General features: G+C 40.3%; 3 protein-coding genes across 13 annotated transcripts in view; 2 read left to right on the top strand and 1 right to left on the bottom strand.

The window, feature by feature from the left end:
• Positions 1–10: 10 nt before the first annotated feature.
• Positions 11–5,857, bottom strand: plaa (phospholipase A2-activating protein). The gene is made up of 14 exons (XM_084691147.1): positions 5,592–5,857; positions 4,493–4,686; positions 4,167–4,267; positions 3,936–4,056; positions 3,587–3,754; positions 3,144–3,279; positions 2,845–3,014; positions 2,495–2,646; positions 2,031–2,250; positions 1,841–1,906; positions 1,524–1,595; positions 1,172–1,279; positions 899–1,066; positions 11–701 (listed from the first exon to the last, which is right to left on the bottom strand). The coding sequence occupies exons 1-14, from the start codon at positions 5,738–5,740 to the stop codon at positions 133–135; spliced, it is 2,394 nt and encodes a 797-aa protein (XP_084547273.1). The 5' UTR covers positions 5,741–5,857; the 3' UTR covers positions 11–132.
• Positions 5,734–11,948, top strand: zdhhc21 (zDHHC palmitoyltransferase 21). 5 transcript variants are annotated; one of them, XM_084691149.1, is made up of 9 exons: positions 5,736–5,948; positions 6,236–6,445; positions 7,091–7,249; positions 7,337–7,435; positions 7,904–8,015; positions 8,743–8,881; positions 8,999–9,112; positions 9,302–9,345; positions 9,975–11,948. In XM_084691149.1, exons 2-9 carry the CDS (start codon positions 6,430–6,432, stop codon positions 10,096–10,098), a joined length of 807 nt encoding a protein of 268 aa, XP_084547275.1. In that variant the 5' UTR covers positions 5,736–5,948; positions 6,236–6,429; the 3' UTR covers positions 10,099–11,948. The 5 variants fall into 5 exon arrangements, with proteins under 5 accessions (XP_084547277.1, XP_084547275.1, XP_084547276.1 ...); XM_084691150.1 differs by having other exon boundaries at positions 5,736–6,070; XM_084691151.1 differs by having other exon boundaries at positions 5,734–6,445; positions 9,981–11,948.
• A 4,710-nt stretch (positions 11,949–16,658) lies between these two features.
• LOC146222133 (nuclear factor 1 B-type-like) overlaps positions 16,659–25,991 on the top strand; it is a 56,281-nt gene continuing 46,948 nt past the window's right edge. For 2 of the 7 annotated variants that reach the window (XM_084691181.1, XM_084691183.1), the window contains exons 1-2: positions 18,133–18,810; positions 21,111–21,642. In XM_084691181.1, the coding sequence (XP_084547307.1) occupies positions 18,778–18,810; positions 21,111–21,642 (565 nt within the window). In that variant the 5' untranslated portion in view covers positions 18,133–18,777. Of the gene's footprint in view, positions 16,995–18,131; positions 18,811–20,562; positions 20,651–21,110; positions 21,643–25,991 lie in introns of those variants that run through there. The other 5 variants (XM_084691180.1, XM_084691179.1, XM_084691178.1 and 2 more) reach the window with 5 other exon arrangements.

Here is a 25,991-nt window from a genome sequence, read left to right as displayed (position 1 = left end):
CCTTAAAAGGTTTGATTTACATTTCTTTTATTACGGCAAATGTCAAGCCTCCACCACAAACTGAATTGAACAGATAGGAGACAAATAATATGAGGGACACTTGATGTTGCAACACATATCTTGTAACCGGAATCACTGCAGTTCTTTTAAAACCAGCTGGCAGCATTCTCCAACCTTGGCGGGCTCCGAGACGGAGGAGAACTTATTGATTTGCGAGGTGACGCCCAGAGAGCGGGCCAGGTCCTGGGCTGTCTGGTCAGAGGCCACCGTCGTCCCGAGGGCCACCAGGAGCCTGAACACGGCCTCCTTGTCGTGTACCGTCTCCAGAGCCGCGCTGGCGACCGACAGACACTGGGCCTTGCCCTCCAGGTCCCTCTGACCGTGTAGGCAGCCCGCGTAGTTCAGCACCAGCGTGGCCAGGGCGACGTGGATGTTCTTGTTGCAGACCGACGAGAGGTCGGCGGCGCGGGACAGCACGGCCTCGCGCTGGCCCAGGAGCAGTGCGCGCCCCTGGCCGCCGCTGAAGCAGTTGCACAGCGTCCGCAGGGCCAGCATCTGGTTGGCCGGGCGCCCCTGGGGCTTCATCAGGCTCAGGAGGTGGTTGCACAGCTGGACCCCTTCGGCCTCGCCGCACAGCCGCTCGTTGACCAGGGGGTGGCGCACTGCCAGTCTCAGGATGTCCAGCACAGGGAAGACAATGTCTGCACAACGGGGGGGAAAAGAGAGTTTTCACAAATCTAGAATAGAATAACGCCTACACAACTAAAACGTGCATCTGAAATCCCTACTTGTATGATATCGATTCAATGGACAGATTTAGTCACTTTATTTCACCCATGGGGGAAAGGTCGCAGTAGGGTCTAGCTGGAATACAGAGGGATTCTATTTGGTCCAATACCTTCCGGCCACTGGGAGGCCTTCCACAGGAGGCTGATCTGCAGCGTGGTGGGCTGCTCTGCGGAGGACAGGTCACTGACGCACAGCAGCAGCTTCTCCAAGCTCTCCAACACCTCCTCAGAGAGCTTCTGCTCCTGTGGCGCCCCACCGTTCAGCTCCTTCAGCTTGGCTGGCAGGAGAGGGACACAGCACATGCACCGTTAGCCGAGACCCCCCGGGGCGTCTTAGTGAGGCTCGGACGCGACGGTCCGGTTCGGGAGCCCGTCGTGCTTACCGAGAATCTGCACGGAATTGGCCTGGTCGAAGGTCACCCCGTCTGTTTTGGGGAAGTACATGTTTGCGGCTGTGTGTCTGCGGGCGGCGGACGTGTAGGCCCCGCCTCCTGACGCGTGGAAGAAAAGGTAACAGGGGCGTTAAAGTGTGTTGATGTACTGTACATCACTGGTTTGCTCCTCACTCATCGTCCCGTCATTCTAGTCTAGAAACGGGACACCGCCACCGAGACGGGACAACACCTGTTTATTTTGAATTCAAAACGGATTCAACCTTGGTAGAAATGCATTGCAGTTGACGTTTGCATGATGAAACTGTGGAGATCCTCTCTCTGAGCCTCTGATAGCTCCTACCTGTGAAGGGGTCTGTTCCAGCTGCAGGCATCCCTGTAGGCATCTCCGATCCTGGGATGTACCGGCCAGAACCTTCAGAGACACAACCCATGACAACAACACGGTCAGTGACAAAAGCAGGTTCTGAATGATTTCCATTCATAGCTGTTGGCCAATGCTACCGTAATGTAACTCTGGTTTTGAACGGATGTACCATGTCCAAATGTTAAAGAGGCACTTGAGTTTGTGACTCGTAAAATTAAGTAATTTGCATTGTTATGATTCCTACTACAATCAAATAATAGCTTAACCTCAAAATAGATTTCCCAGCGCGTTACCTGTAAAAGGATCAGCTCCAAAGCCTGCTCTACCATCAGACGCACCAGGAATATATCTGCCTGAACCTATAAGTGAACAAAACCAAACAAGGGTTGATTACCAGGCAAATGCATGGGCCCACACGTACAGCTGTGCTGTTAGTTATTGGCTTGGTCTGATCACGCCAAGGTGCCATGTCAGTCTGTCTACCTGTGAATGGGTCGACGCTGCTGGGCTGGGCCGGGCCCACAACTGCTCCTTTAGTGTTCTCTATGATGAAGTTGGCCACCTGGTCCAGGAACATGGGGCTCAGGTCGTTCTTCTGCAGGAAGTTGTGTGCCGTGAGCCAGGGGTCCTCCGAGACATTGTAAGGGAGCTTCATGGACGGACCTCCTTCGTTTATGTCAATGGTGAAGACAAAGTCATATTCCTAGAAGTGTGGAATAAATGGAGTTACAGTCTATTGTTCATGGCCTTCTGCGCAATGATAACCTGGACAACATATATGATGTATAAATATTTGTTTTTACATTACATTTATTCATTTAACTGACACTTATTAACACTTTTATCCAAAGTGACTTGAGTAAATGTAATATGTGTTTATATATATATAAATTTTACAGAGAAAAATAAACCCACATATAAAATAAGAACTGAAAATCTCCCGTCACCTTTCCCTCATAGTTCACTCTTTTGGATGCCTGCTGGTTTGTCCCCCCGACTACATCTCCAATCTTCATCCATCGGGCCTCACTCTGGCTCCACTGGTACGCCTCCACCTTCTCTCCATCTTTGATCAGGCGGGTCTGCCCATCACGATTCCCTAAGACAACACAAACATCTTAATATTGTGCAATATTGCTGGGCTGGTTTTCTAGTCACAAATATATACGTCTAATGATTTTGCCATGAGAGTCCAAAAGGTCGACTCAGGTCTAACAAGTCGTCAAATAATGTGCATTTGGAATCAACCAAACTTGCCTTCTCAAGTACAGTTATACTGTGTATATGTGTCATTAACCTGGTTCATCAAGATGTTCCCTTCCAGGTAGATCCTCTATCTTGATGTCTCCCAGGTCCCCCGTCTTGGGGTCGATGGTGGTCTTGGAGAGCTCGTCTTCGAAGGCCTGCAGGTCCTGGGGACTGGCTATGCGGTCCTCTGCCTCGGTAAACACTCGGATGATGCCATCACTGTGGAGCCACAGGCATCACGGTTATACAGCCAGTGCATGTGCACTTTTGTCATGTCACACATTCATATAGGTGTGCCTACAGGGGAGCCAATAATGAGAGTGGACTGTTTGTTTGTTTTTTTTGTACCTGGCACCAATTGCAATATCCCCATTGGGCAAGATGCAGCAGCACCACACAGACTGTGCAGGTAGGCGGATGGTTTGTGAACAGTCTCCCTGCCTCCATATCCTTAAAGTCCTATCCTCGCCTGTGCTGATGAAGTCTGAGAGGAGAGAACATGGGGGGACGTTGGGTCGAAATGACATATCTTACAGCTGAGGCAAAACATTCACAAGTTATCTACAAACCAAACAATATCAACAAAAATGTCAAACTTGCAACGACACCTAGACTAAGCATTAATCTTCAGCATACAGTGTTACATTTGTGATGCAACCACTTACAATAAAAGCTGTGGTGGGACTTTTAGAACTCATCATACCTGTTATCGTGGACTTTATTGTATCCTACAAACTGAAGTGTTGGGTGAAGAGTGAAGACTACTAAATTGGGTGTTTCATATGAATTACCTTGGCCATTGGGGAACACAGCCAGGCTATAGATGTAGTTGGTGTGGCTGTAGTACACCTGCACGCATTCACCCGTCACCAGCCATCTCCTGATACTGGCGTCATTGCTGCAGGAGAAGAACTCCATGTCGCTGACCACCGCCAGCCCTCGCACACAGTCCTCGTGACCTGAGACACCAAAGATCAAATATGATCAGCAGACGCCAAAAGTGGATTGCCTCAGAGTTACGGTTGTCATGGCAACACTAAGAAGTGAGCAGTGGGTGAATGTAACTGCCTAGTGGGATTCGAAAAACAACCACCCCTGCTGTGCCGCTGAATGATACCTCCACTCGTCCAGGTCTCTCACCTGTAAAGGTCATCTCACAGCGCCCTGCCTTCCACAGCTTGATGGTCTTGTCTGCCGACCCAGAGAGCATCAGACCTTGCTCGGGGAGAATGATCACTGCCCACACCGCTGCCGTGTGACCCTGTCGTTCAAACAGCAACAGCCATGGAGACTCTTGGTGCTCGTCATAGGATCAAGACTGCAGCACTGTCCAACTCAACAGAAATGAAAGGACAAATCACTCCCGCTTACCTCTAAGGTCATCATGCATTTCTCGTTGAGCCAGACTTTTGCAGTGGTGTCCCATGAACCACTCAATAATGTGCCAAACTTTCCAGCGGACAGAGTGCAAACTGTAGGAACATGACGGTTGATTAAGGTTAATTGTGGTTGTAGGGTTAGGTAATGTCATAATGTTATCAACATTAACCACGACTGACAGCCATCATTGGTAGTTTTGACCTAACAGACGATTTAGAGGATTGCACCTTCACACAAGGCTATACATTTTTTTAACTTAATCAATCTGAAGAATACACATTGCTTGTGATGGTCAAGCAATGTTTACAAAAGTGTACCTGTGTTTTTGTGCCCTTTGAGAGTGAAGAGGGGCTGTGGTTGGTCCAGTGAGAAAACACATATGTTGTGATCATTTCCACCTGTGGCTATGAGTCCTCTGGGATATGTTTCACTGGGTGCGATCATGCATACACAGGATACAAAATTTGAATGGCCTGTCATGCAATGCATTTCTGTGAAGCCCCTGTCTGGACTGTTAAGATGAGAGGAGACAAGGAAAACAAAACAGATTAGTAATAGATACACAACAATTCAAACATTACACAACAGCTCTTTACTACAGGTAGGTCTATAATTCTGTGGCCTGGTATGATCTGACAGGTTTTATTGGGAAATCATCTGTACTCATTTATGAAAGTGAATTCTACTTATTTTCATTTAAGTAGCCTACACATTTTCTGATTTGAGAACTAAAATTGTAAGCTTTTATTGTATTGTCTGGACATGTTCATCCTTACCCACTGATGTATGCTGTGCTTAAGTGGATGCTAGCTAGCTACGCAAATGCTTCGTCATGTCACCCATTCCCACATACTATTACTTTAAATTAAGTTTGTAAATCACTGTATAATAACAACAATTAACAAAATTCCGAGAGATTTCATTTTACTACCCGGGACATGACAGGACTACCTTGTGCCGTGTTGTAAAGTTTGCTTGACAAACAACAAGCAAGCTTATTGGCCTTGGGGACTAGAGCTAGTAGTATAGTACAATGTGTTAAGCTACATTAGTTGGCTCGTTTAGGAACACACTCAAAAGTATGTCGCTATCAAACTGCCTATGTTGACGTCTTGATGCTTTTGTAACTACCACTAGTGCGTGATAGTTTAATTACATTAAAGTCCGCTTGTGTGGATAGACCAACACACTTGAAACAAAAGTAGCTAGTTTGACAAGTGTGGTATTTTTTTTACGTTAGCTTGCTCGTTAGTGCAAGCTCAGCAGAGAGCTTGATAACCTTATTTTTTATGCACAAGAGCTTGCTCGCTTCACCTAATGCTTGTTATGCCTCAAGCATTAATCGACAGCCATTCAATAATGCAAGCTATATAACATAGTTACTAAAGACAAGTATTTAGTATTGTAGCTTGCTACCTTGAATTGGGCACCCAGACTCTTCCGGTACGGTCCCTGGATACAGACACAAAAGCTCCATTTGGGAAAAAAGCAGTTGAGAGTCCTCTAACATCCATTTCATGTCCAGGTATTGAACAGCTCAACTTGTAAGAGTTAACCGATGCCATTTTGAATTCAAATAACAAGACGTTTTAATATAGTAAACGTTCAGACAGCTAAAATCGTTTCTTGTCAACTACAAAACAGCGGAAGTAATTTCATTGAATAGGTTCCTACTCTCTTCTTCTTTGGTTGTCGGCAATCCATGAAGTGCAAGTGACGCGTCGTGCACCATTGCCACCAACTGGGCATAGAATAAGTTACTTGCGTGCAAAGGTATGCTCCAACTCACTTATCCGACCCAACCCTTTGGGTGGCTCCCTCTGATCAGAGCCATAGAAAGAATCTTTACCTCCGATTAGGATTACCGAGATATGGGCTGGGATCGTATTTACATTGTAATTATTTTTTAGGATGGCTTGATTCTCGCAAAGTAACAAACTAAACCGTTGCTATAGTGAATCATTTGAACGGAATCATTTGATTAGAGCTAGATCATTCTGAATTTAAAGATCACTTGCCATGTTTGATAAAACATTTAAACCGTCTTTGCTTCCACCCAGTGGCCAACATTTACAAACTCGCCATTCACTCTGGCAACGACGAGTAGTACTAGTGGCCAATGACAACACCTAGAGCTACCTAGACGAGCTACATCATCAGAGAGACTGGGATGGTTTCTTGGGGCAGGGATCTGAATACGGAAGTTCACACAACTGCTAAGAAACCTGTGTAGGCTAGCTAACCAACTACTCTCATGGGAGCTGTGTCTAGTAGGTAACTATACAATTGTTTATATCAAGAACGTTAATACAGCCATGGCATGCAACTGATAATAATTACCATCTAGTTAGCCTGGCCTGGAATCAGTTATTGTAACTGATAATTGATTGAAGTGGATAGCTACCTACAGTAACTAGTTGTCAACTAGCCTAGCTAGGTTTTCTAATAATGTTGGGAAGATCGAGATCTATCACGACAACTACCGAAATGAAAACATCCGTTTTAGTTGGTTAGATTACCTGTGGCTAGCAAGGTATCACTTCCATTCATTACAATGACTGAATGAAAAAAATATCTCACGAGTCTGTGTCTCATCATTTGTGCCTCGCCCAGATTCACGCTGTAAACTCTTGAATCTGTAAACAATTTATGGCATCACTTCATGCTTTATGGTGAAATTATTTAAAATCAGAATTAGGCCAACTCAGATAGAACAAATTGACAAATGTAGTGAGAAGTATGGCCGATGTGAACCTATCAGAATTGTCCCCAATATGTGAATTGAAAGAATTTAGTTATTACAAATATAGTCCAAATTCAAATGTGTATTACATGAGGCATATATGCCTCTTATAAGTAGAAAAATGAGATCATATCAAAATGTATGCAACATCTTTATGTCCTCTTGTAATTAGGTGCTATGAAGTTTCGATTGCACTTTGTGGTGGACCCCAAGGGATGGCTCTGCATCAGTATGGTGTTTGGCGTCTGGCTTTACAACACTGTCTTTGTTCCCAAGTTGGTGCTGCTTCCACATTACAATGAAGGACACGTCCCCTGGGCCTTAGTTGTCTGTAAGTGCACAACATATCGTGATTCAGTGAAGGTACAAGCCCTTGCAAATTGATGTACAACCACTATCCCTATGTCTCTACCCCTAGGTTATTACATAGCGTCGGCCTTATGTGTAACAGCCCTGTTAAGGGCATCCACTGCTGACCCAGGACAACTTCCACATGACCCCAAAATACCTCAGTCAGGTAAGGGGTAAAAAATACCTCACATGCCTCTTAGATTATCCAATCTGAGGTTATCAAATTATACAAAAATATGTATATGAAAAGACACTTGCCTTCTCAGAACACAGCATGCAACATGCAAAAAATGTTTTTATTATTATAAAAAGATTCTTTCTCCAACATGAGAATTTAATGTGACTGATTATGACCTGATAAATAACCAGGGATTTAAAATCTGCAAATTGCATGTTGTTTGCCTAGCAAAAACATAATTTAATGTTGACTGTTTTATTATATTTATGATACTGAGGCTATAGTGTTTGTGGATCTTACAGGTAGATGTTAGGTAGACCTCTGCCTCATGCCAATTAAAATTGACAATACATTTAACGACAAGCTCGTTCAAGATCATATAATGAAATTAGCTATGTGAAAAAAGGCGTGCCTTTCAGACTAAATGTGTGAAGTAAATTAGTGTCTTACTTTCAGAGCAAGAGAACTGGCAGTTCTGTAACAAGTGCAACCGGATGAGGCCTAAAAGGTCCCACCATTGTAGCCGATGTGGTCACTGTGTACGCAAGATGGACCACCACTGTCCTTGGTAAGCCTATACTTATGTAAGGAAATCTTAATTTTGCATGGCTTTTATGGCAATAAGAAACATAAGTAGGTGGGGCAAAGACTGTAGAAAAACCTAGCAACTTAGTCTAGCTCCCCTTGTTTAAAAGACAGAACTCCCTGCTAACTCTGACTTGAGTTCAATATCATCTTGCCACCACAAAAATTATTGGCTGCCCCAAATGAACCAAATCTATAGCTATAGACAGTGTGTTTTGGTAATGTGGTTCTATTGGAGCTTAAACAGAATATTACAGTATAAAGGATCCAGTTAAGGTCAAATTAAATTTCAATTAACAAATGAAAGCAAATTAAGATAAACATAATTATCAAATACAATTTAAAAATTATGACTGCCCATCTTGTCAAAGCAGTCAATGACAACGAAGTACCTGTGTGTGTATTACCTTTGTATCTGTGGTATAGTTGTTTGAAAATGTTGTGCATTTTTTTAATAGCATGCAAAAATTGTTATTTGCACTTGCTTCTTGCTTTACAAGGCATCTGGTGGATCTAGATTCAGGCCTAGACTGACATACATTCAGCTACTATTACTTGCTCTGAATATACTTTGCTTAAACTTTGCTTTACCACAGATATTCAAATCCCAAACTCATAAAGATTCAAAATGCGCTTTTTATATTCTAGATTGTATTTTTTTTTATATATTTCAACATATAACGGAATAACTCCCAATTATATGCTTACAGGATCAATAATTGTGTAGGGGAGGAGAACCACTGGCTCTTCTTGCAGCTCTGCTTTTATACTCAGGTTCTCAGTTTGTTCACTTTGTTTCTGGACTTCTGTCAGTACTACTACTTCCAACCCCTGTCTAAGCTGGATCAGGTAAACATTCAGAAGGGCCATGCTGGTATCGCTGTTATTATATTTTTAATCTTTTCAAGAGTGCTGTATCATACATGGTTTGAATCACAAATCCTTCTGTTTATGGTTCTCTTGTAGGAGTTCACCACTCTCCACGAGGTTGCCTTGCTCCGAGGGTCAGCTATCATGGGGCTGATGATGTTTGGAGGAATGAGCAGTCTCTTTCACACCCAGATTACCGGCATCCTCTCAGTGAGTGACACACCCCCAGAACAGTACTGGCTGTGATTGTATAGTGATACGACTTTGTTAGAAAGCCTGTTGTTGAAGTGATGGTGTTGAAAAAGCAGCTCACTTAATTCACTATGTGATTTTACAGAAGGGCTTTATTTATCGTTGTTGAGGCTGTTTCTGTGCTTTATGCTTGTTTCATTTGTTTAGGACACAACCACTATTGAGAAGATGTCTCAATTCACAACTGACACGTGAGTTAAAATGACATTACATTTACATTTAGTCATTTAGCAGACGCTCTTATCCAGAGTGACTTACAGTAAGTACAGGGACAGTCCCCCGAGGCAAATAGGGTGAAGTGCCTTGCCCAAGGACACAATGTAATTTTCGCATGGCTGGGAATCAAACTGTCAACCTTCTGATTCATAGCCCGATTCACGCTCATCCATCTGACCCCCAAAATGTTCAAATCCTCTCTTCAAACAACATGGTTTTAGAAGTTAGTTGTTATTCTCACGTTCTAGAAAAGTAGTTGAAGCCTTGGTGGAGCAAGGTTTTCCAGGGGTAATGGGATGGGAATAATTAGCTTTTTTTCCAATGCAAACACTTCAATGTGATTTGCCACCCTGTATAGTCTTCCTTCCCCCATAGTAAATTCCAATTGAATAATCTGTGACACTAAACCACAAAACAGGGCAGTTGTTATGTAAGTTAAACGTTGTGACAAGTACTGCTTTTCCTGTGTGGTTAGATCGTTTCTGAATGCCCATTCCATACCAGTTGGCTGCCACTGAAGAACACTGAATATGTGTTACACACATCAGAAATAGTTGGACCGTGAGTTTTGCGTCAGTATTGCATAATTTGAACTCTCTCCCAGATGCAGGTCAAAGAAATCCTGGCAGTTGGCTCTGGCGGAGGTGTTTGGGACAAGTTGGAAAATCCTCTGGTTTCTCCCTCTGAGAAGGAGACAACCACTCCGACTCGCATATCACTTTGTGTAGACAGATTTAAAGAGCCTGTTTTGTGCCATGTGAACGGAGACACTCTTGGTTTGAGATGCGCATTTGAGCTTGAAGTGCCAGTACTGGTTAAAGTCTCTAAGAGTAAGGGACAGGTTGACTGGTCAACAGGCGTGGTCTATTCTGCTGCTTATAGATAAACACATGGTATGTAGTCTTTTGAGAAATGCCTTTGCTGTAGTCTTCACTCAAATGGCATAGGCTGAAGGGATATCTCCAGTTTCAGGTTGATAAAAAGTGGCCTTGACTTATTTTATTCAAATAGGCTTATTTGCTGGGAAATTAGGGAAATTATTAATCTTATTTGATTTCAGTATTTGTCCTTTTTGTCTTTATTTCTATGGTAGAGTAGCTGCTGTCACATAAGTGCCTTTAATTTATTGCCACACAATTACATACAATTAGTTTCTCCTTATGTATAAGCATTTTTCTGAAAGCCCATTCAAGTTGAGCTTGGAATTGCTTAACAACATCCTTTCTGCAAGATCTTCAAGGTATTCTGCAAACTTGGTGAACTAGCCACCAAAATGTAAAAACATTTTTTTATCTGGACCATAACACAGAAGTACTACTCTTTTGACATGGATTTACCAATACTCATTTACTTAAATTTGCCTCATGTCTTGTAGATTAGGCATGTGCGTGACTCTTTCTGCCTGTTAAACTTAATGCTCTGGTGGGATGGTGAGAGCTGCTGAGATCAAATCTGGCAACAACCACCAGTATCCATGTGAAGAACAGAAATGCACTGGTGTCGTCAGTGGTATGAAGGATTTTGACAGAGGATTTAAATGTACAGTTACAGAGAACGTCCGTTCCAATGCCTCATCTTTAGCGGATGCATGAAAGCATACTTGACAATCCTGTGCATTTGTATTGTGAAAGTTTGTGTCTTTAAAACAAAGAAGACAAATAAAGACAAATACAATTTATTTATGAAGGATATGTATATAAAGATAATAATTAATGAGAATAGATGTCAAATGAGTATGTGCACAGAATACTTTATCAGGATTCATTCAGAATGATCTCATGACTGGACTCTCACTAGACAGTTTTTTTCTTTATGTTTTTTACATGGAGAACCTATTTACATTGTGCTTTTGACCTTATTGAAGAGATGTTGTGGTGTATTGTGGATACTATCAATACTGTGCCTGTTTAGCAGTGCTGTCTCTTTACTCACATTGTGCTTCTCTTACTCAAACCAAAAACCTGCTGACAAATGTGTAAAAAAGGATGAAAGAGGGAGCAGTGCAATATCAAAGGTGTATGTATATTATGATGCTTCAACAATATACAGTTATGTCCTTCATATGTCATTTTATATTAATATTATTTATGTTGGCAGTTCACTGTTTCCCCCAATATATTCTGTATTGAATGTTGTAATCTAATGTTTACATGCATGCACTGATCTCTCCAACTGGAAATACAACACCCTAGAGAAATCAGATATTATCCTTCCCTCAGGCTACAGAAATAAGTGCCTCATAGCAGTCGCAAGATGTCTGAGCCAAAGCAATATACTGACCGTTAAAAACTATTTCTAATTATAATTTTTTCCCTCCAAGGGAGTGGTTGGTTTTTAATGTATATTTGATTGAATTGATACCTTTTTTCCTTTTCTTAATTTTTTCTTGGTAACTTCTGAAAACCATTTGCAAGTCCATGTGTTAGGTTGTATTGGGTGCACTTGTATGTTGTAGTTTTACATTTGAATGATCTAACTGTTTTTTTGGCATCCATCCATCTTTCCATCCACCCATCCACCTACCCTATCAATATTATATATTATATTTCAACAAGACCCAAATAAAAGGTTAAATTGTTCTTGAGCCCTTGTGTTTTAATGACTACACCAGTGTGGGACATCAACAAATCATTGGTGCTTAGCGAAATACAAAACACTTTTTGAAGAGAATAATAAAGAACAAGCATTTTTTACACAATATATTATTTCCATAGTTATATTATTAAGTAGGAATTTATACCATAAGTCTTTGATTAAAGAACAATGTCCAACAAAGAGTTCATTTTATTTTTAATCTCTGGTTGAACATGCTTCATCAACTATACAAATTAATCAAGTGGCCACCTGTTGTCATTATAGTGCATGACATCTGGTTGAACAAAGGAAATAATTATATGCTCCATAAACATGAACTAAGCTTGTTGGATGCAAGCCTTGTCTGCAGTTTTATTAGCAGTCTGATTGGCGGTATTAGTCCATTTTGCCAATCCTGGACTAGGATTAAGTCAGAATGTTTTAATCGGTCATTATTTACAGATAATATAGTTTTATACCCCGTTCCATATGGGTGTTGTTAAATCCAAGCATCAGTATTTTATTGATCTTTACACAGCTTGGAATCTGTAAGGCGTATGTTTACAGGTCAGACTAAATATTTTTAGCAGTAATATCTTGCTGAATACAATTAATATTAATAATGTTAATAATAATAGTTGTTTGCATTAAACTATATTTTAGAGCAGTGATCTGAAAAACCCTGGTCCTCAGGGCCCACTGTCCTGTATATTTAGATGTTTCTCTGCTCCAACACACCTTGTTGAAATGAATGTGTGGTTATCAAGTTCTGCAGATGCCTGATAACGACCATTCATTTGAATCAGGTGTTTTGGAGCAGCGGATTACTGAAACATACACGATAGGACGTCCCTGGGACAGGGATTGAAGACCACTGTCACCCATTCATTTAATTTGGGATCAAATGTATATGGTTGACGTCTACAGACAAGCTAGCCTACAGACTGCGAGTAGAGGTTGAAGAGTGGGATTCAGTGGCAGGTGTCTGTAATAATATGTATCGATTGACCTATTGATTTCTCATTATCTCATTGTATTTAAAAAGAAGAAAGCAGAAATCCAATTACAAAACTGTTAAGCCTAATCCTGTGAAATGTATTGACTTTGTGGTTCAAAATCAATACAGACTTTGGTTTGTAAGCCTATGACTTTTCTTTCTTCAAGCTTACAGTAAAGAATGGGCCATGTATTCATTGTCTAATTGAGCTGCTTTTATTAAGGGCACAAGATGCATAACATGTATGTCTTTGATTTAACTACAGATGAAGATGGTTTGAAGGAGCCTTGATAAACCATCCTGATCATACAAGATTCAGATTCATCTTGATTCTGAAGATATGTTTTACTTTTGTGTTCTGGATTCCAAAGTGAGGAGTGCTAACCTGTTTCCTGGCATGTGCTCTTGTGAATGAAAGAGGGAGTCATATAGGTGTTGCTATTAATGCAGCACTCAAGGTTTTATTTATTTTGATTTTTTCAATGCCATATGGTCTCTAAATTCCAGTGGTTTGAAGCCAGTCATGTTTCACTGCAGAGTCCACCCACGGTCCAAGTGGGCAGCCCAGCTGCCATTGAAGCAGCAAGTGAAGAGGCTTGGAATGAGGCAGGACAGAAAAGGTCTTTTCAGCTGATTTAAATATTCCTCAGAATCATCAAATGTCAACTGCTATGGGAAAGAAAGGAATAAAGCCCCCATTGTTTTACTAATTTTGAATAATAGGTTTACTTGGGCGTGGGATTTTCTTATGTAATTAATTTAAAAGACAAGAAAAAAACAATTTAGTTGTTCCTACCATGGAACCTGATTGTAACATTACATGGGTGTGATACAGCATATTGAATCTAATCTGTATCTCATACAGATATGTACTATCTTATTGTATAAGGTATCAGTTTAGTAAAGTTTTTCAGTTGTGGTCAATCAACAGTCAAATAAATGTGCAAAGTTAAAGAGATCTTGTATACATTTAATTGTTCTTATTTTGTTTTTGTTTGAGTTATTACTTTTATAAATACATATTACAATTACACAAAAATTAATAAAATCCAAAATAGTAAAAATCTCTCCCAAGAGTCTCCCAAAGGTCAGACTGTAGGTCTCAGGTCACAATCCCAAGTTTGTGACCATCTGCCGCATACTGTAGTTCAATCAGGCTTGGCAGTTCTGATTATTAATTATATATAAGCTGTAAACTAGGGAGCTTAATTAGGGGTTAAATGTACAATCCAATTTTGTGTAAACACACAAAAAGTGTCCAATTACATTTCAGTAGTGTTGGGAAATGTATCTGTCAACTTTATTTTTAAGTCTATTGCCTAAACTATGCCTGTTTCAAAATATAAAGCTGAAATGGTTTTAGGAAAACTTTACAGTGTCACATTTATTGTTACGTTTGGAAATGTATTTATGTCTTATGAAAAATGAAGGGGGAACATTTGAGGGCCAAGTTGCAAGTGATAACAAATTCCAGCCAGCAGTGCTTCACAAAGCAGCTAGCTTCTACTCCCACTGGCTCACTCTGGGGCGTTTCAAGAGAATGATGCTCCTGTTCTCAATTGTTTCATCTGCTGTTTAAAAAATTAATCCAGACTGAGGGTTTTTGTGCGTGTGTGTGTGTGTATGCGTGCGTGTGTGTGTGTGTGTGAGTGAACCAGCAGAGAGGGTAGGGGGTGTACAGGGGATGCAGATCATGATTCCAATCACAGCAGAGCATTTCAGGCAACAAGGGTACAGTATGTTGTAGGCTTCAAGTTATTGGTCCTGTGTCCTTTTGTGCTGTCAAACTATTAGCTGATGTGAAGCCCGGCATGGCTCCCCTGATGTGGCCTTGATTCCGTGTCATGTCTTATTCCAATCTGTGTCAAATGAAGATGACAGATACTTTGATGGCTGGGACAGAGAACTCCATAAAGTGGCAATTATGTTATAATATGACAGCCAGGACTTGGTGGATGGTAAGTGATGTTTTGTTTTACCTCCTTCTTTGTCTATTCTCTTCCTCTGTCTTTTAGATCTGTTTTATCAAGTTAAAGTCTGTAAATAATTGTTTTACTTGTTTGTACAAGTTTATTTTGGATTAAGAAGTTGCTTTGAATTGTGACTGTGAGACTGGGTTCCACTGGGGCACATTTGAATCAGAGTATACTTGCATCAGTCTGTACTTTAAAATGTTCATATTATGCTATGATACGATACTATCGATGTAATGAATAATCAGAATAATGTAGTTTGATTTTGATAATTTACAACTACTTCAAAACGTTTCGATTTTATTTTTTTGTTTTACTTTTCAGTTATCGGTAGTTTCCACACAGTGTTAAATGTTAAATGAGAAAAATTAAACACTATATGAAGGACAATGCTTTGTGAACCAGATAACAACAGATACATGACTGCGTTTCCAAGTTATCCGTCCAATGGTGAAATATTGGGCCCTGACATCAGACTAGAGACGATGGTGGATAAAAAGATCTTCTATGGGTTCTAAACTTAGTCTCATCTTCATGAAATAAAAAATGCTGCAATCTAAGCAAGACGTAGCAGGCTGAGACTAAAAAAGTTGCGACTGCCACCGTCCCAATATGCAATTTACACGTGCACACTTGAATTTGCTCCACACCATTAAATAACGCCTGGTTCTGATCTGCATCTAGACTAACTAACTAATTTTTTATCGCTTTACACAACTTAAGTGGCTTCCTGGCTGTGTAATTTAGTGCTTCAGATGGTCAAAGAAATCAGCAAAAACTACAAGAAACAGATCTCTCCAGGCAATCGCAGATGCAGAAATTAAATCTGAAGTAAAAAAAAAAAACATCTATTTTCATAATAAAATAACACTAGCGCCACCTACTGGACTGTTAAAGTAAAGCCATCCAAACTGCCACATGATCAGCTGACCTGTGCTTGATCAAATGTTATCCCGATGAACACGCTTATTTTGTCACGATATTATAAGAAAATATTGATTGTATTCTATTATTTCTTTCGTAAATATGTTTACACTTTTTCCCAATTACAGCTTACAGGCCTTACATGTGTTCTAAACATTACCTAACCCCAGTATTCCATTCTTAGTGCTTTTCGACGTAACATTTGGTTGCTAAATCTATGCAAGATTTGAGATTTGCTAACTTTATATGCATACCCACTTAGTACCACAAGGTGGCACTACATATAAAGTAACTATTCAAATTAGTAGGGCAATACAGGAAGCTGAGACTGTGGAGTTTAGAACAATGCAAATGTTTGTGTATTAGAAATGTTTTAATGCCATAATCAAAGTTACACTGTCAAAAATATGAACGTTTATGTTATGGTATAGGTGTTATATTATAAAATATAAGCAAATAATGCAATAATAATAAAGTTATGATTAGGCTACTTGAGTCAAAGTTGTGACAGTAACTGAAGAACCTCCAAAATCTTACTCTTTTTCAAAAAATATAATTTAATTTCCTTGCATTGTGTTTTCTTTCACACATTTAAGAATGTAGGTGAATTAACGTCTAAAATCCATCCTGTACCTAACAATCTTCTTCAATTTGCTTACCAAGCATGGGCTACTTTTCAAGTAAATAGCCATAAACTATGACAGACCAGCGGAAGTGAAGGGCCAGTGTAATCCTGAGGCCGCCACTGTCCTGGCCAATCGGATTCGAGAATGCAAGGACAAGAGGGAAGCTCTCTTTGGCTGCTGCGAGGTGCACAGACTGGCAGTCAGGCAGCGAAAGTGAAGGCGGAGACCTGCCCTGATCCGAAACTCAGCCTCTTCTGGATCACGTTCAAATTGACAAACCCAAACCAATCCAAAAGTAAGATTTGAAGAGGAAGAAAGATTTTTTTTACGAGGAGCTTAAGGTGCTTGATTTTACCGCCTTTCGCCCAAGAATTTTCTTCCGGTGTTGATTTTTTTGCAAGCACTACGAGAAAAAGCCACTGAAAAGCACAAAGTTGAACGTGAGAAATGTGAAGCTTCCAGCCTGTGTTTCAACCAGGTTCAACCAGGTTCCAGGACCCCCCTTTTAATCCATGCAATACAGTGCGATGGTACGTGAACTCGGAAAATTCTTGCTATGGTGTTATACGTTATCAGTGCCTCTTCCTAGTATTAACCCACTCACTACTTGGTTGAGTGGGAATAGAAGAGCCAGTGTTAGAAGAGTTGTAGTTTATTTTGTCGAGGCGGATCAGCCAAACTTAGCCTACATGTTTATAACATTCACTGATACTGGTCGGAGGAATTTGCGCTTCAAGTGATTTTGTTTCCACACATAAAATAGAGCTTGCGTTGATTTACCCTGCCCCCCAAATAAATAAATGGCCATAACAAAGCCTATATTTTGATTATTTTGCTGTAAATTATTATACAGGGCGGAAATGCTGTCAGTTAAAATCAGTCCCTTTAAAAAGTGAGTTTAAACTATTATGTCCTAGCCTACAAGAAATGACTACAACATTTTCACACTAGTTCTGACAAGTACCAAAAAATGTATCTAGTTGTACAGAATGAACCGGTCGAACCTAAGCCTGCAATGTGCTGTAATGCAGGCCTGTCAAAATGCTCGGCAATTTTTCCCATCTCGTTTTCGTCTGTTTTGGGGAGGAATTTGTGAATATCAGCCGAATTTTAAGTAAACTATAATAATAATAATTATAACAAATGTTTACATAAACACTAACATAGGCTGTAGGCTAACTATCGCCCATAGGCCTAATCAAAATGCCCGCAAACGGGGAGTAATGCCAGTGCGAGTCCCAAATGTGTAATTGACATGCCACCAGTGTTCCTTATTTCATGACAGTGTCGAGCGGAGGCTATATAAGAGAACCTAATTATACTTAAGTCCTAGGTTGCCTACAGCCTATTTGATCTTTGCGCAACGCAACACCGTGGACTGGCAAATGTCACCAGGATTTGTTGATGCGCTTTTTACACTTTTATTGTGACTGTAGTAGTTCATTTAAAGTTTTTATAATTGCCACTAAAACGGAATTGACTGAAGAAGTTGAGAAACTAAAGATTATGAATGCTGCAATAATTGTAGCCTGACTTGCAAGTTGTAGGCTACGCCGCATTCCATATAATCATAATTCAATGTTATTAACGCGGTTGATCACACAATAATATACAGTCGTATGTCGTTCTGAGATTCAGCAAGATAGCCAAGCCTACTTGAAGCAGTGACTTCGGACAAGTTCTGAAGTCAATATGTGAGGGAATTTTTTGCTGCATTTCTTTTCGAATGGGGCGCTGGTCCAAGTCTTCCTCTTATAAAATCATAGCCTAGCCTGTCAGAGACAGCCAGAGAGAAAAGGGGGAAGAAATCGTTTTAATGCAGCTTTAAAGGGGAGACGAGGCGGTGGGATGGATATGGAATGCGTTTGTTGGAGGAGGAGGAGTGTGACTAAGTAATTACGTGAGGAAAAATCCTTGGATCAGATTTGGTTGAATCGCGGACAGTGAAGGTGTAGCCTACGGATATTTTACGTTTGCGAGACGATACAGAAATTCGGAACTTCTCATGTATTTATAAATAAGCTCTCTGTCACAAAATGGGAAAAAGCGCAAGGATCCTTCATCCACCGGCTTCATCAATTTTACAGAAATAGAGGAATTTATCTTATCATTATTTAGCCTCATCATTTAAGCCAAGAACTAGCAGATGGCAAACTTTGGATCAACACAATTATATTGATGTTCTTGGGAAATCTTTAACAGACTATCCATATTCATTGCATGATGTATACCGAGTAAGAAAAAATGCTGCGATAAAGTGATATACACTCAGAGGAATCAATTGAAGTACCTAATCTGTGTACCAGTTGGTTTATGATGTACTCTCCAACAATCTGTCTTACTCAGGTATATACTTTATTTTATTAACTATTTCTTCTTGAATTATCATGCTGAAGTAGGGTTGACTGTATAATGTAGAGTAATATATTGCGTTGCATTTTCCCGTCGACTTGCAGGCTTCAAACTTGGCTTATACTTAGTTGGCTCGTAATATAAAGTGGTGAGGAATAGACTCGTGAGGTGCATGCGTCCTGTCTTCCCAGTTTGCATGTTGCTTACGCGAGTCAAATCATTTATTACAGAACAACCGACAGATGTGTCTTGTGCAGAAATTGGCCTTATTGAAGAATTTGGTGTAGCCTAAGTAGCCTACATGATGCTGTGCGTATGTTTGCGTAAAGTTGTTGCTCTCAGATAAATTGCTGCAATATATAACATTGACTTGAAAAAAATAAGAAGTAGGCTACCGTCAATAGCTTTCCAGACAATTCCCAAGAAACCCAATTTATTGATTCTTTTAAAAATTATTTTTCTATTTCGAGATTTCAGACTAGAGCTTTTTGCTCTACTTTCACTGAATGGAGATGAAAACAATGATAAGGTTGATTATATGGCTGGACAGAGTAGCTGGCTGTGTGGCTGAGTCAGTTTTACTGTTTATATTTTACTTGGCATTAAGTGAGTGAGTGACTGAAATGTGGTTTAGTTTTTAGGTGTACTTAAGAGGATTGTGTATTTTATCGCCTCAAGTGAAGTGCACTACAGACATTTTCCAACTAATATCTTTCAGAGGAAGTTACAAATAATTGGCTTTACTTGTTTTCGACTAAATGTTATATTGTAATTAGTTGATGGGATATTAGGAAGAAGTAGGCAAGGTAGTTAATCAAATAATACAATTTATAAAATAATTCAGCATAATCCAGTTTAGTCTCTTTTGCCATTTTTCTATAATGTTGTAAGAGGTTGCTTACCCAAATTGTATTTCATATCGAGGGAGAAATGAAACAGATTTGCCATCACAGTATTTACATTAGCTTGTGGTCTGAGAATGGTTCTATGTTATATTGTTGTATTGTATTTCAGATAACATGCAAATATCACTTTGAAAAATCCACAGCTGTTAAGCATTTGCTGATACTTTATGTTTGCTATTAAGTTTTTTTCTTGGTTGAATAGCAGCGTTGACCACCAATACAGCATGACAATGGTGTTGGATATTTGTGGTTTCTCTTCATCTAAAAATAACATGAGGATAATGATGCCACTAATGTTAAACTTCTGTTATAGTTCATCATTATAACTTGGGTTCATAAATAATTTGATTCTGCATTTAATATGCTTATAAATGATAGATAACACTTTTAGTTCTTTACAAATAATTCGAAGCAAAGCAAGTTAAAAATGAATGTGAATTATGAAATTGATATAGTAATGCAATTTTTATATGTTTTAGGAACATCTTTCTATTGGTCTGTGGTACAATAACATGGTATTCCTTAGATCAATCAATGAGAATTGCAATTCTTTAAATATCATAATCCAAGAGTCATTGGGAATACAAAGAATATTCTTCAGGGTTCCATATTCATAAGCAACCTTTGTTGTTAATATCAATCTTGGATTTTTAAAATTGATTTAAATTAGCATCATGCCATTCATAATAGCCTTCTCACACAGTGACTCAGCAGGTCTGCAAACTCAGTCTTGAACCTGTGCAAATACACGTCATTGATTTCAGACACCATTTTCTATTTCTAAAGAAAGATTGATCGTAACATTAGTAGTTAGAAGGCAGTTAGTCTCGGCTAGTGTTTCCAGTTTTTCTTTTCCTTTTTACTTCAGTCCCCTTCAAAGGTTTTTCCTTCAGAAAAGGGCAAGATCCTGTTGGAATGTGGATTGAGTGGTATGAGCAGCAGAGTCCTTCTGCTACTTCAGTGGTACTATTCCTCATGCTCTAGAAATGAGAAAAGATCCGACTCGCATCTGTGTGTTCTTTGGCTGCTGTCGTGCTGTAACCCCGAAATATACCGTGTTTTTGTGATGCAGTTATCTAAAATGGTGAAACGCCTGTTAATCATGATTTCTTTGGCAAAACGATCAAAATATACTTTAAACTATGCTATGCCATCCATTAGAGGAAATTAATGGTGTTAAGTGTTTTTTGTTGCTGTTTTTAGTACATTTGTGTTTTGTATACTTCTGAAATGAGGTCGATTTGACAGTTTGGTTGGGCTGTCTTTTGCTGTTGGCTGATCAGAATAATGACCTGATCCTCTAAAAGGTACTTTCCAAGGTTAATTCTATTTATGAAATTAACTAAACTTTTCTATTTTCCTCTCCTTCTCTCTCTGTCTTAACAACAGGATGAATTTCATCCCTTCATTGAGGCACTTCTTCCTCATGTCCGTGCAATTGCCTACACATGGTTCAACCTTCAAGCCAGGAAACGCAAGTACTTCAAGAAGCACGAGAAGCGAATGTCCAAGGACGAAGAACGCGCGGTCAAAGACGAGCTCTTGAGCGAAAAGCCCGAAGTCAAGCAGAAATGGGCATCCAGGCTGTTGGCAAAACTCCGCAAAGACATCCGTCAGGAGTATCGTGAAGACTTTGTGCTCAGTGTTACTGGGAAGAAGCACCCGTGCTGCGTGCTCTCCAACCCAGACCAGAAGGGGAAAATCCGCAGGATCGACTGTCTGAGGCAGGCGGACAAGGTGTGGCGTCTGGACCTGGTCATGGTCATACTCTTCAAAGGCATCCCTTTGGAAAGTACGGATGGGGAGCGCCTCGTCAAGTCTCCACATTGCACCAACCCAGCACTTTGCGTCCAGCCGCATCACATAACAGTGTCAGTCAAGGAGCTGGACTTGTTTCTAGCATACTATGTCCAGGACCAAGGTAGGTTTGGCTCAGGCTATTGATTTCTATGTTGGCAAGGTCAAAGCTAATATATCTGCTGACCTTTTTGGCAGTCCTGTGGGAGACTGGGAGTCTGTGTGTTATCTTGTCTCGTTATTCATGTCACTTCTAAGTGGAGGCCAAATATTGCCAAATATCCAAATTAAGTGACCTATAAACATATACACTCATAGATAATATATAGTAAGTTACGTAAAAACACAGTGGCAAAGAGTTGGTCTAATCAGCAATGAATGGCCCACATGTAGTACACTGGTTGTTCTCAGAAAGTGACTCTTAGCTCAGTGGCAAAAAAGATTAGGAATAATAACAGAGTTACTTACATATGAGATATAAGACTCGGATTGACCAACCAATATTTAAAACAAATGTACATTTTAATTTAGTGGAATTATGACTACGTAGATGATTTAGCTGCAAGGGACACCAGACCTAAATGAATATTATCAACTGACAAATGCTGTGCTGAAAAATGCTAAAAGTAACAGAAAAGAAGTACACTTAAATATTTGAACTAAATAAAAATTTTATGCACTCATTTGTACTCACTTTATCATGAGTGTAAAATTGTCTGATACCAAAATGTATAGTGCATATTCCTTTTTATCTATCTAGATGTTGGATCAAAAAGGGTTCATAGGTTATGAGATAGCACGAGGCCTATACCACTTTTGATAGCACTGGCTGGTGCTGGATAGGGGAATATTTTAATTCTTGAGCGTTTATCAAGTTTTTGTTGCCATTTGTTTTTCCACTGTGCCTTTTAGTTAATATTTTATTATATTTTAAGGTCACCTGAAGTTTTATTACAACCACATGCCATAGAATCTACCAGACATATTGTTTTTGCAGAATAAATATACTATACTGTCGCTTGCTCATTAACATCAATCTCACAGTGCCTATTTTGTGTTTAAGAAGTGCCAGGGAAAGCAGAAGGCATAGTCTGGAGACAATAATGGTTGCCATTGGCACCGTGGTTGGCATCAGACGCTCTTTTGTGTCTTTTGTAGGAGACCGCTGATTCTCAACATTGCATCTGCTATGCTATACTGTTCGGTGCCAGCCAGTAAGGATCTCAAATGTCACCCACTTTGATAATGTGAACAATACAATTTCTCAAAATACATAGGATATATTATGTTTAGTCAGAATAATTCTCTGTAAATACAGACACATAACTTTGAACCTTTTACAAAATATGCATTATCTTAGATTATTGTAAAATCATTGAAAGAGTCAAATAATTTTTAATGTTTTCCTAAATTAGGAAAGCTATTCTGGAATGTGTTTCTGGAGCTGACCTATATTTCATGCGTTGAAAAGAAATGATAGATTTTTCAGTTGAAACTTTGGCAGACAATCCAACAGAAGGTATTACTGGTACTGTGAAGAAGGACATTATGTAGTTACGTGGAGCAAAGGTGGATATTATTTTCCATCCAGTTACCAGGCTTTGCCCATCTAGACAATGCAGCCATATTGTGGGAGTTTGCAGCATGGCGCCATTTTGTTTTGCATCATGCCAGGAGAGGCAGGGAAATCGCCAGTAATGGCTGTTAGAGGTTTGGAGGTTGGCATCATACCCTCTTTGTCTGCTTGCAGCATGCCTTTGATTCGTTGGTTGGCATCCGCAATGCAGTGGACACGTTGGAAAGTTTTTGACTGGCAGAATGGAAGCTGCTGCCTTTGTTCTGTGGCAACTGAACGAAACAAACAAACAAACAATTAAACACAAAGAAACAACCAAACTGCCACAATTGCATCAGAATCCGGTGTCTTTGTTAATTGCAACAAAGTATTTAGTGTCCTATTGTAACGTCTTCGTAATCGTTTGACAAAAGCACACCTATGCAATTTTCCATTCACAACAATTCATAATGTCCAATATAGGCTTCTCATCAGTTTGCCCTTTTTGGTTTAAATTTTATGTAGACGTATAAGTTAAATTTCTAATGACTTGATGGATCAATGGCATAGAAAAGTTGAGCGTTACTGGTGACAGCTTTGGAGGAATGTATATTTTGTAGAGGGCTCCTTGGTCTTGGTCACTGTGTTCGGCTTGGCAAAGCGTACCATAGTACTAGTGAATGCCCAGAAGAATGCCCACTGGGAAGTGGGGAGCAAGGTTCTGGCAGATATTACGCCCAAGTGTTGGTCCTTCCTAAAGGATTTGTTTTGGCTGCGTTGTGGATTGTGGCTTTTACTTAGGCTGTTAGCTTGTGGATTTCATAAAAAAAACATAATCTTTCTCCCAATTGAGTAATTTCTTTATTATTATTTTGTATCCATTTTCAATCAGTATTTATTATTTAGTACACCTATTTTTGTATCAGATTTATTTATTGCTTCATTATTTGTATTTTTTTTTTTACATTACTTTAACTAATGACAGTCAAGTATCATTAAAACCTAAGAGGTAAGCTCATGGGTCATGTGTTAAGTTGTTTTTCATGTTATTCAGTTGCTGCAAGTTACCACAGCCATAAAACATGACGAAAATGTTTCCTCTAAACCTACCACACCTTGTTGCTTATGTAAGTGAATGATCCCTAAAATGCACTGTCATGTTAAACAGCTCTGTTTTACGATCACCAGACTTGTCTCCGTAACCTAGGGTCACAACCTCTGTAAAGGGATGTGTCAAGGTGTTAAATTGAGCTAAACAGATTTAACAAAACACTGGCTTTTAGGAGAGAAGGACGACAATGTTTTCTTTTGGGCCGGCAGCTACCTACAAGCCCCCTTGTTGACCCTTACAGGAGTCAAACGGCCTTGTCTCATGGCGGCCATTTGTCACCCTTCCTAATGTGAACGGCTCGTGGTTCAGTAAGTATAGTGGAGAGGCAAATACATTCAATGTGACAAACTTAACTCCAGTCGTAAACACAAAAAACCCACCAACCAACCAGCAGACATCCAAACCCAGCCGTGGTCTAAGGCACCGGCCCATGTCAGCTCTGTGTGTCTTTATGATAATGCCACTGTGGTGAAGCGGCCTTGCAGCCAGTGCAGCCACGCTGTGTGGGGCGGGTTAGCCCTCATTTTCCGGAACATTGCACTTGAGGTGTAGTCAGGGTCAAGAGAGGGTGACCTTCGGGCAACAGAGGAGGTCTGTTCCTAAACACAGGGTCTCTCCTCTCCTTGCTTCCCCCCATCCCCTCCTCTGTCAGGAAGGCCCATCCAACTCGCTACCCATCATCCCTTTCTCCCACCTGCTCTCCCTCGACCGAAACTCCCCTGAGATGTGCTGTGTGTGCTTCTTCATCAGTATGCAACCAGGCCTGCGGTGCACACTGTCACTCTGTGCCTATCCAACAGATTCTTACCCTCTAATCCGTTTACAACTCGCTAGCAGGTCTAACTGCTCACCCACTTTATTGATTTCCTCTTCCCAGGAAATGTCCCTCCCCCTTCCTCCCTGCCCACCCTGAACCCTCTTGAATGACTTGTTCTTCTTTCATCCTTAAAAAAAAATCGGTTTCCTTCTCTGAGCTTGTTTTCAAGCTCCCTGTTTTTAGCTTCCTGCCCTTTCTCTGAAGGCAGCCGTGGGGCTCTGCTACCAGGTCACCCGGTCAGTGTAAACCTGTCGTTATCCGCAGGGTTCCCTTCAGAGCAGTACCTGGGGCTGGAACAGGCCGTGTTGCTTCTGTTGCCCTCTTTTGTGTGCCCTGTGCACACACATCTCTATGGAAACGGGGCAACGCAGTGCCGACAACACTGTAGAATTCCAGAGCATAAGCGCTGCACTATGCAGCAGTTTAGAAAGGCCTTCCACCTACTATATGTGGCCAGGTTAGGATTTGGTCTGGGTGTTTAACTTGTATAGTTAAAATTAAGTAATACAAGTGTGGGCTAAGGTTTAGGGCTAGGGTTAGGTTTAGCCCTACCAAAAGCACAAGCATAACAAAAATGTTCACATTTAATGGGGATCAAAACACAAATAATTTTTTTTGATTAGATCAGTGTCATTAAAATGTTGACAACAATATGAAATGTTCCTAAATACTTCCATTTTAGTGAGTTAAAGTATTTGCTTTTAGGGTCTGAAAAATATTTCTTTAAGACCAGGAATTAAATGAGAAGTGTTTGATTTAGTTCAGTCTACACATACTGTTTTAAAAGGACATCCAGAGCTAAGTGGGTCTCTCAGGTCTTGGGAGAACTCCTGAATGCATTCCCCTAGAGACCACTTGACAGGAGGCTTAGTGCCTCACACTCATCCCAGCTAGGCCCCTGTCCACCAGACCTCCAAAATGAAGACAAATGGGTACATTCACCCCATGTCCCACACCGCACACTGTACCTCACTGTCCTTATGTTCAAAG

The sequence above is a fragment of the Hypomesus nipponensis genome, chromosome 25 (genome assembly GCF_054491055.1).
Source record: "Hypomesus nipponensis isolate SF chromosome 25, ASM5449105v1, whole genome shotgun sequence".
NCBI lineage: Eukaryota > Metazoa > Chordata > Actinopteri > Osmeriformes > Osmeridae > Hypomesus > Hypomesus nipponensis.
Note: the sequence above shows the minus strand (reverse complement) of the source record. Positions and strands in the feature narration are given on the sequence as shown.